General features: G+C 31.7%; 1 protein-coding gene across 1 annotated transcript in view; it reads right to left on the bottom strand.

Annotated features, from left to right (window-relative positions):
- Positions 1 to 33: 33 nt before the first annotated feature.
- LOC106464309 (nucleoporin Nup37-like) overlaps positions 34 to 10,756 on the bottom strand; it is a 29,249-nt gene continuing 18,526 nt past the window's right edge. The window contains exons 4-7 of the mRNA XM_013924439.2: positions 4,670 to 4,855; positions 4,164 to 4,345; positions 2,443 to 2,578; positions 34 to 1,488 (exon numbers count right to left, since the gene is read on the bottom strand). Coding sequence (XP_013779893.2) covers positions 1,372 to 1,488; positions 2,443 to 2,578; positions 4,164 to 4,345; positions 4,670 to 4,855 — 621 coding nt within the window. The 3' untranslated portion in view covers positions 34 to 1,371. The remainder of the gene's footprint in view (positions 1,489 to 2,442; positions 2,579 to 4,163; positions 4,346 to 4,669; positions 4,856 to 10,756) is intronic.

The raw sequence follows: 10,756 nt of genomic DNA, 5'->3' as shown, positions 1-10,756 counted from the left end.
CACGGGGGTGCTTAACTTTTTTCCAGGTGTATATATACTTTTCTTTGTACATGGTAACATTTGAGTTGTGTGATTACTAAACACAAAATTCTTAAAACATTTATGGGTCAAAATACTCTGGTGTCCTGCCACATAATATGTTTAAATAACTGAAAGAATTCAGGTCCTCAAAGTATTCTACTTTTGACACATATATTTTTTCTGGACAGAATAAAACAACCCTGGTTTGGCTAAATATCTTTAGGTTGTGCAGTAAAATCTCACCTTCAAAATACCTTTATAACTGAAAATCGAGTTTATTTATATCATGATAACAGGTTCATTAGTTTTTTAAGTTTTCAATATTTACTAAGAGAATGCAGCATATTAATTATAATTAATGTCACACCAAAAGTAATGAAAGGCACTTCATTTGTCACTGAATAATTCTGATACACTTCTATCCATTAATGATACAGGAGAAAGGTATATTTAAACAAATATCTTTTATATTTAGCCAGGCAGCTAAATAAAAACATAGCATGAAATACATAAAAATTTAGTATTCCTTACATACTGAAAAATTGTTCATAAAGAAATAAGTTTAATTTCATTATGTACACTTTCAAGTAACATCATGCAAAATATTTATGAAGGGTATTTTCATGTTAGAATTTTTGTTTATAATAACCATTTAATAAACAGTATCCCTAAAGCAAAACAATTGCATGTGTGTGAAGCCAATCTTAGCAACCTTGCATGACAAAAACTTTGGAATTTTTTTTTCAAAAACATTTTATGATATTATAATCACCTCAAAACTATCATGAGATTGCTAATTAGGACTGTCTTTCAACAAGTTTTAATTTAAATCTTTTCAATTTTATGTTACATTTAAATGTTTTATGTATTTGGGAGTGAATAAAATAGCCCCTTCTAATAGGCAAATCTGGATATAGATATTTTGTTATAAAAGAAATATGCCAGAATGATGTTTAGTTTCTAACCACTCCCATTCAAAATGACAGCCTCAATTTTTCAAAAATTCATATCAAGAACATAAAAAAGACAATGAAGCAAAACTTAGCCACTTGTGATTCAAACATACCTTAGAATGTCATTATTTAGTACAAAATACAATTAAACAATACCTTTTATCTTTATATTTAAGGACAATCGTGATTTGTTTTAGGAAACAAAAGTACATGTTTAATTCAGAATGTATGATTTAAAACCTTCTTGCCTCCAAGTGTCATTATGACATGTTTTGGTGCTGTTTCAAGGTTAAACCCTTCACTATAATCCAGAACATTTTGGTGGTATTGGAATAGTTTAATATCATCATCATAAAATAGCAATGGAACTATTCTGAAAGTGTCATAGCTATGTATATTAAGTGGTTTCAATCTTCCAAAGTACTACTTCTCGATCTCCTCCTGCTGCTAGTAAGGGCAAACGACAATGCCATGATAAACCAGATCCTTCATTCAGTGTAGCAGATAAGATGGTCTGAAATAGAAATGTATTGGATATATTGAATAGAAACAATGCATATTTACAAGGTAATCTGCATTATTCTAATAAAAAGAATATAAGGGACAAAATATAATTATTTTTAAATATTAAAAGTATCATTGACAATGGTGGCTTGTCAGGTAAGACACTGTCTCAAATAGAACTTCTATGTCCCTATTAATCTATACATTTAAGCCAAACACTATTTTTTCATTTAATCATTAACTAGAGTTTAGCTGTAATAAAACATTAATTGTTTCTAAAACTTCAATCAAGCCTTAATATATCTTCAATTAAAAAAAAAAGTGAGTGTGCTTAAACAAATAACACTGAGCATGCTAAAATTGTCCACTGCTAAGCCAACAGGAAAGCTTGGTTTGGTAGTCTATAGACTCTCTTATAGAGAAGTGTAACATTGGCTCTTTAGAGACAAGAAGTTGTGAAACAGGATTTCAGTTGGTTGAATATGTAATCCTGTTTAATGTGCTCCTCACCTGTCACAACTTTTAGTATCCTATACATCAGAAAAATAAATCTGGCAAAATTGTGAAATAAATGTATTTCTACACTTTCTTTTTGCTTGAATGTACTGTTATACAACTATTTTTGCATTCTCTGTTTATTAAGTGTTTTAGATAGCTATACTTTACCTTTTAAATTTTATAAGAAATGGAACTACACATCTATCTTTATAGTATACTCAAAAGTACAACACTTTTGAGTTATGGATAAACATGTTAAACACTGTATGTTTCCTAACACAAAACATAACTTCTTGAAGTTTTTTTATAATTAAGTTAGACATAAACATTGATTATTTCCCATCTTATAATTTTTCTTTCAACTAATCTTTGTTGGCTTTCATTTATATACATTATGGCTACTTTTAATGTTACTTTTTAATTTAAAAATAATGAAAATATTCAGGGGAGGAATTAACAGGCCTACTTGTGCAAGGTTTCTGTTGCTAACTTTAATCTGATTTTCTGGTAAACCTCTTGTTGCAAACAGTTCACGATGTGAATGGGCAAAGCTAAAAGTAACTCCTCTTTCGATGTGAGCTGTTCGTTGTTCGAGTGGTTGACTGAAAGAACCATATAAATTCCTTAAATCATCATAAGCTAGAAGCTTCTCACAAACTTGAAAAATAATATGAAATAAAGTTCTTATAATTTTAAACTGATAGAAAATATAAAAACAAGTGCACTCAAATGCATTACCATTTACTAAAAAAAATACCACTTTCTTTGACATGTACTTCAAAATGTATAACATTACATGTGTTAGATAAATGTTACATTTGTATTTTGTATAGGTTATAAGAAATGTAAAGCATGTTTTCATTGCTTTGAAACACATGCATTCTAAACACAATTAGTCCTAGTCTAGGATCTACATCATATAACAGTTGAGATTCATTAACCCTTTTCAACCAGGTATTTTGTATTTCCAGGAACCAGGGAAAATATCAAAATTTTTTTATTTGATTGATTTTTTGTATATTGATGAAAAGGTCCTTAAAACCAAACAGAATTAGATTCAATGTGAAAAAGGCTTCAAACAAAGTATACCTGTATTGTCCCTGGGAATAAAATAGCAGGTGTAACAAGTACATTCCTATGGTAAACAAGAGGTTAATAACAAAGAGTTATGGAGCAATACATATATATAAACTTTCTGAATTACATTATACAGTGATGTCTACAGCATAAATTTTACATCAGAAACAATTTCTAAAAACATAAGTCTGGAGTGAGAAAATTACATAGGGCTTTTTGATTTGAAATGCAAAGCTCAAATTTACAGATTTCCACAACTCCTGATCCTCTGACGTTTACAGATAATTAGATTTTATGATCATATGATTCCTTTTTTTCTAGCAAACATCTAAACTTTTAGTTTTGAAAATGTTATAAACTACAAAGTTTCTTAACACATCTTTCCAATCTTTAAAATTTTGGAAGAAAAATGTTTAAATTTTAACTTCAAATACAAATGCTTTCCCTTAAGGTTTTATAGAATTACCTCTAAGTTTCGAATCAATCAATAAATAAAAAAATTCCAAAATGGAAAAACATTATTAATGAAGAAGAATGAGAACACAAAACATTACACTGGTGTTAGTTGTAGTTTAAAATGAAAGACAAAATTGTATTCATTATTTTTTGACAAGTATATTTTTTAATTGATAGGTGAAAAAAAAACACCAATTCAAAAGAAAATTATAAAATACAGTACATATAAGTGCACACACACACACACATATGTACGCGCATACTTATATTTAAGAACCAGAATTGCGAAGGTAATATTGGCTATCTTGTTAATGCAAAGCCTATATTCATTAAAAGCTATTCTACATACAATATTAATTTTCTTTTTACAGGCTTCTTGTTCTTGAAAACAAGAACACAGGATAAACAGTGGAATGCACAATTTTATTTACTTTCTGAAGACAAAAATAAAACATTTAACACAAAATTAAGCCAAACAATTTTTCAGATTCAATAGTTAAGCTTATCTATTATTCAATTAATATTTTTCAACTCACAGTTAACACTACCTTACTAGTGTATAATACAGAATTAATTCATCTATTACAGCAAAAAGTTTTACATTTACAGAACTTTAGAAGCATTCATAAGTCGTATTCAAAGAAGAATGTTTACCTTGATATGGAGGTGTCCCAGAGGAACCAGTCTGATCCTGCAACACATCCCACCCTCAGACTGTTAGCAGGGCTCCAATCAGCTGACAGCAAAGGCCTATTTGTGCATTCCAAAGACATGACAGGTTGCTGGGTTCCAATGTTATAGAATCTAATGACTCCTTTCTTCTCTGCTACCAGCAGCTAAACAACATAGCCAATAAAATAACACATAGCAACTGTCCTGAGAAAACAAAACTTTCTCTTTAACATAAATTTTACTACATTTCTGTATTCTAAGATACTGTACTTACAAACTTAAATTATGAATACAGCTATGGTGAATGTTTAACTACATGTTTTAATTTTAAATTTAATTTTCATAAACAATGACAACATATTCATTTATCGTTTGTTATGAAACTATATTTGGCATGCAAGTGAACTTTTTTAAAAAATGAGAGTCATAAAAATTACTTTGGAGTTCTTTGTCTCACCACACTTAATGTATATTTAAGAATACTCTACCTTGTAAACCTCTTCTGTGTGCCACCGTACACTCATGCCAGGTGACGTCAAGAACAGACGGGCTACTAGGTTCCCTTCTGGTGACCAAACACAGCATGTGTGGTCATCGCTGACACTAGCAAGTTGCTCACCAGTCTGAGGATCAAATGCTAGGTCATTGATGTAGTCACTGTGTCCTTCCACATGCTGCAGGTGACAAAAGTTTAAAACTATTTTCATATAATTTGTTTTCTCATATATCCCTTTGTTTCTAATATACACAAGTATATACACTATTTTGTAATGTGACCAAACTTTAATATAATTTATAACCATAACTCAGCTCTGGTTACTATAACTGAGCTTTCATATCTTATATGACACAGTGAAAATAGCATTCTTGAATATTTAGCCAAACTTAGTAAATAATCTTGAGAAAACTAAAGCAATGATCATTCTTCACACACAATGGAATAGTATATACACAGTGTTTTCATACTGTGTGCACTACTAAGACTACTACTAGGCCTAAACATAATCTTATGGTTTTCAGTAACATAGTCCCATGAGGGTAGGATATTCAGATTGATTTAGTTCTTTTTCTAATATGTATCATTCTTTTAATGGGATAAAATTAGAAATTTCTTTGTATTTCTTATTCCTATATTAGCAAGAATCTGTATGTAATTGTATAAATAATCACATTATTTTTCTTGGGGAGGGGTTATAAAATACACAGTTGTTATATCATGCTAAATTGTATTCAGTAAAGTGCAAAATTTGCAAGTTTCAGATATGATAATCAAATCTCTTTCAAAACCTCATTTTAGATATTACTAAAGACATTTTTTATACTGTTCACTATCTATGGGGTCCACATATTGAGTACTTTTGGAATGTGAAAGACAAGTTTCAATATTCAAAATTATACAGTAATGAAAGTGGAGGAGGGAAAATGGAGAAGGGCATATTTATCATTAGTATTGTCAAAAAAACAACTTGATACCTTAAATTAAATGTGTAATGGTAAAGGAGTTTTTTAAATAGAAATTTGAATTCAAAAATAGAATGCTATATTATTGCTACACTCACTTTGATAGGATATAATCATAAGTAAAAAAAAAATGTACATGCTTAAAAAACGTTGACCTATAAACAAGAGCTACAAAGTAAGAAGGGCAAAAGTTAAAAATTAGGTAAGTTGATTTATACATTTAAAGTAAATCTTCTGAAACATGAAGAGTTGAGGAATATAAAGGTTGGAAATACAAATTTCAATATTAGGCACAGTAAGTTTCAATTTTGGAAACCTATTCTTTTGTAAAGACATAAGGATGTTCATATATTATTGAAACATTTCCTTAAGTGAATAGAAAAGGAACAACACGAGACAAACAGTTTTTCCCTGCTTGTTTAGATGGGGCTATGTGAAGGACACTGTCTGTAAAATGAAGGTACTGGATATTATAACTTTGTGGGCCTGAATATCCAATACAATTAAGATTATTACTCTAGAGATGCTGTTCATACATTGGCAGACACCATTTATCACTTGAGTCATGACTGATGTTCTCCATTATATTACAATTCTTGATCTTATGTACTTCTCATTCTATTAAATTAATAAAGTGATTTAATAACTTATGGACACCTTGTATCTGTTAGATATAAACTTGTGGAAAAGCTTGCCTCATGTGCTGATAGTATAAATCCTTTTAAATGTTTGTTGACTTACATATACTGATGTGAAGGGCTCCATTTTTATTTTCATGTTGAAACTTCAGTTGTTTGTTTTGGTGGATGAATGGGTGGAAGATTAATGATTTTCTGTCAGTTTCATCTTTCTCATGTTAATATAACTGATTCATGTCATAATGTTTTACAGACAATATATTTTTTTTATGATATCACATTTGTTGATCCAAAATAAAAGTTTATACAGAGCAATGAAATTTGTTAATGGAAATAAAACCCCACCACCCTGATTCTTAGATTCAAACTCATTTAAATTAGGAAGTACAGATAATGGATGTGAAAGCATGACAATAGAAAAGTGTGTTTTTTGGAATTTTTTGTTTTAGGAAAGAAAATTGATTATTCCTCTCTTAATGCAACACAAAGTTTTCAAATAAACTATTGAAATGTTCAAAAACAATCTTATGAAACCAGTTTTAGACTCAATTTATGAATGTTTCTTTTAAATACGTAATTTAGAATATTAATGGTTAGTGTATTTATCAGAATTTTCCTGTGCTGGATAATATAATTCTGCCATGCCACACTTCAACTATATTTATATTCAATGTATATGCAGGTAAGCCAACGTAAGTATCTGTTCCATTTAAATTTCGTTCTCTTGCTCTGCATTTCATTAAGTCTCTTTAAATTACACATAGTTGGTATTGGTCTAACATTTTACAGAAATTGGCTTTCAATATGTAAACACCTAAATGCAAGAGCTTTTTCACTTAACAAACATTTTCACACTTACTGTAAATGGCTTCCTACAGTGTGTGTGACAAAATAAATAAAACCAGAGAAAAATGGTAATTTGAATGTATATAACAATGTAATAAACATGAGCAAGCAATTAAACCACAAAAACAAACAAAGATATCTACATTCTACACTTCAAGGCAATATAACCCCTATTTTATAAACAGTATTATAAACATGAAAAAATTATGTGTAAAAGCATACTATATGAAATTAATGGCCCAATGGAAATATAAAAGCACTCAAAGGGGCAGAACATAAGAACTTGATATATTTTGTCATCATCTGCATTATGTATATCCCAATTAATATTTTTTAATTAAAGGCACTTATGCAAAATACTGTCTTGTATGCAGGTTATCTTCATTTTACTTATCACAATAACAAATTTTAAATCAGCAAGTGTTACCTGGAAAAATAAACTCAAACGTTTGCCTGTTATAACAGCATATGAGGTAATACAAGGTTATACCTGCATACAGTTAAGTGATTTCCATAAAAAAGATAGATTCGTGGATCTAATTGTGCAGTGATTTGCAATGGGTGGAATAAAAGAGACAATACACAGTATTGAAGTTAAAATTAAAATAAAATAGAGCAATTTATTTACTGTAGTAAAGAAATAGATAGTTGAATGGTGAACACAAGTTGTCAACAAAGTGGCAGAAAAAAAAAAGATTATGGCCAAGCATATAAAGACAGCACAGAAGTAGGATGAAACAAGGACAGGATTTACATAAATAAATTTTGGCTCTCTTTAAAATGATGAACTGTTCTCCTCAATGATGCCAAAACTGAGGTGCAAAAATGTCTTACGTGTGACAGCTGTAAAGTATCCCCCAAACAGAATGTCAAGAAGGACACAATGCTACTATCTCATGAAACAGTTATTTGATCAATTAAGCCACAAAAAGTAACACATCAGTTTGAATTTATCCCGTTACTTCTACAAGATTTAGTATTCAAAATATAAATTTAGAAAAGTTTAAGAAATTTATAAATAAGAAATACACACTAGGGGAGAGTAAGATATGTAGTATTTGCATACTACAATAAAAATCAACCTGAATATTTAGTGAAAATTAATTATAGGGAGATCTATGAAATGAGCAAGCAGGAGAAGGGTGTAAGTCTAGAATTTAGGGCTATATGATAACTTTTATATGATAACTGATGCAATTTCTGGCAGATAATCAGTGCAATTTATAACTCAAACATGCATGAAATGATTAAATAAGAGCAAATATTTAGTGTTTTTGATCATAGGTGTATGGTTCATTGAGTAAAAGTAGATGTTAATATAAAAACACTAATGGACAAAAGGCACAGTAAGGCTGTATAGAAAAAGTACAGTATAAGGTAATGCACTTATGCAATTCAAATCTTGGTACATAACTGAAATCCTAATATGATCACAATAATTCATGAGCTGCTTTAAAGAGATTATGATCCTGGTTTACTAGGCTTATTGATGCAGAATTGTGAAAAGTTCTCTTGATGACCATAACCGTAATGATGAAAGCCACATTGAAGAAGAAACTCCAAAACCTTGATGCCAAGACTGCAGTGTGACATACAAAGATTCATTTTTCTTAGTATGAACAATAAAAGGATGCTGATTCTGTTAAATTAGTTCTATTGAAACTACTAGGTAAAGCTCAACAAAATTTTTTTTATTGCCCTGAAACAAAACACTATGATGGATGTTAACATTTTCTAACACTGAAAATGTATTTCTGATAGGTACTTACCTCATAGCTATTTTGACCTTTAGTTGCCCTCTAGGCATTGGTAAATCTTATGAACAGCGCACTAGTCTTCTATACCCCTATATTTTTTGCGTCATTGCAGCAACATGCGCTGATCATGTGACAATCCTCGACCAATCCCATTGCACCTTCTATACTAGCACAGGTAGCTCTCTCATTGCAGCACAACCCCAACTTTTGAGAATTGGCAAAGACAAACCTGAAAATACCAGCAAATACCAGTGAGGAGGAAGGATGGGAAGTGTATGAGTGGAGGTATTTACCTATTGGAAACACATTTGCAGTGTTAGAAAATGTTAACTTCCGAAATGGTACTATCACTTCTTCTCCATAGCTAGAATCCCACATTGGAAAGGTGGAGGGGCTGGTGAAGGCACAAAAACAAATAATCAAGTGGAGAGCGACTGTTATGAAAAAAAGCAGGTATGCCATAATTAAAATATGAGGCACACTTGCGGGATCTAGCACTACTTCTGAAACAGGTATGCTTTTCACCCAGTAAAGAAGATAAGACATGTAGGGTGGAAATGAAGAGAACACGAGGCTAGGGCTAGAGGACCGTATATGAATAGGCCAAATGCAGTCTGCCAGGGCAGAAAACATCCAGGGGAAGTGTATTGAGGTATAAAGTATTATGCTAGGGGCAGTCCAAGGAGAAAAACAACATGGAAGCACTTTGAACAAGTTTGTAAAATCAATAAGTGTAATCCGCCCAGGCAAAAGATAGCAAAGTGAGGTCCACCCATGCAAAAGCATCCAGGGGAAGCCCCATTGGTATACATTTGATTATGTCAAGTGTGGTCCATCTGGGCAAAAACATCCAGAGGAAGCATCTTGCATAGGAGATTTTGTGCTATATTGTATGTGTAATATGCAGCATAACAATGATAGAGAAATCAACAAGTGCAGTCCACCCGGCAAACCCATCCAGGGGAAGCACCTTGGATTGATATCAAGATAGCCAAGTGAGGTCCACCCAGGCAAAAACATCCATGGGAAGCCCCTTGGTATACATTGGATTATGTCAATTATGGTCCATCTGGGCAGAAAACACCCAGTGGAAGCCCCTTGCATAATAGACATAGTGCTATAATGTGTGTATAATAGACAGCACAATGATGAAAGCCCTCTTCTCATTGACTGAGTACATATGGCTATGAGATTTTGATATTGTACAAAACCCACTCATTAGGAAACCTCCACAATCCACCACTCCAGCAACTGGGAACCAGAAGTGGCAAGGTCCTCTGCACTCCACTAGAAAGAAAGAGTGGAGGGGAGACACATTGGGAGGACCAGAGGAACAACCCACCAGAGACAGTGCAATGCATGTCTGCATTTTCCTATTTTGAAAAGCAGAAAGAATGGATGGTAAGAATCACGGGTCAGTAGGGATGGGCAAAAATCCCTATCTGCTTGACTCATGAAGTCCATGAGTGACAGTCCTCAGGATATATATAGATACCATAAAAAAAGCATCCAGTTGTTTTACATAAACACCAAATCTCCACAGTAAGCATTTCAAAGAAGTAGAGTGAGTGCTAGTATAAAATGATTCAGCATACTGACCAGGCAACACCCGCTACCAGGTGGGATCCAAATATGCAAAGGATGCATAAGTGAAACCAAAATGTCAACTTACTCCAGTTAACCCGATGACTACCAGCTACTAACTTTCTTAGTAAGCAATGCAAGTCTTGCTATATTTCATTCCAACAATAAAACTAGTGGACAAATATGTTAGAAAGTTCATAAGAACTTAGATAAATGTAGGTAGTTTAAGAAACATAAAGCCTATTACTTTTAATAAATTTAGTTTTTTTGCATTATGATCTTTAATATC

This window comes from Limulus polyphemus, unplaced genomic scaffold, assembly GCF_000517525.1.
Source record: "Limulus polyphemus unplaced genomic scaffold, Limulus_polyphemus-2.1.2 Scaffold1616, whole genome shotgun sequence".
Taxonomy (NCBI): domain Eukaryota; kingdom Metazoa; phylum Arthropoda; class Merostomata; order Xiphosura; family Limulidae; genus Limulus; species Limulus polyphemus.
Note: the sequence above shows the minus strand (reverse complement) of the source record. Positions and strands in the feature narration are given on the sequence as shown.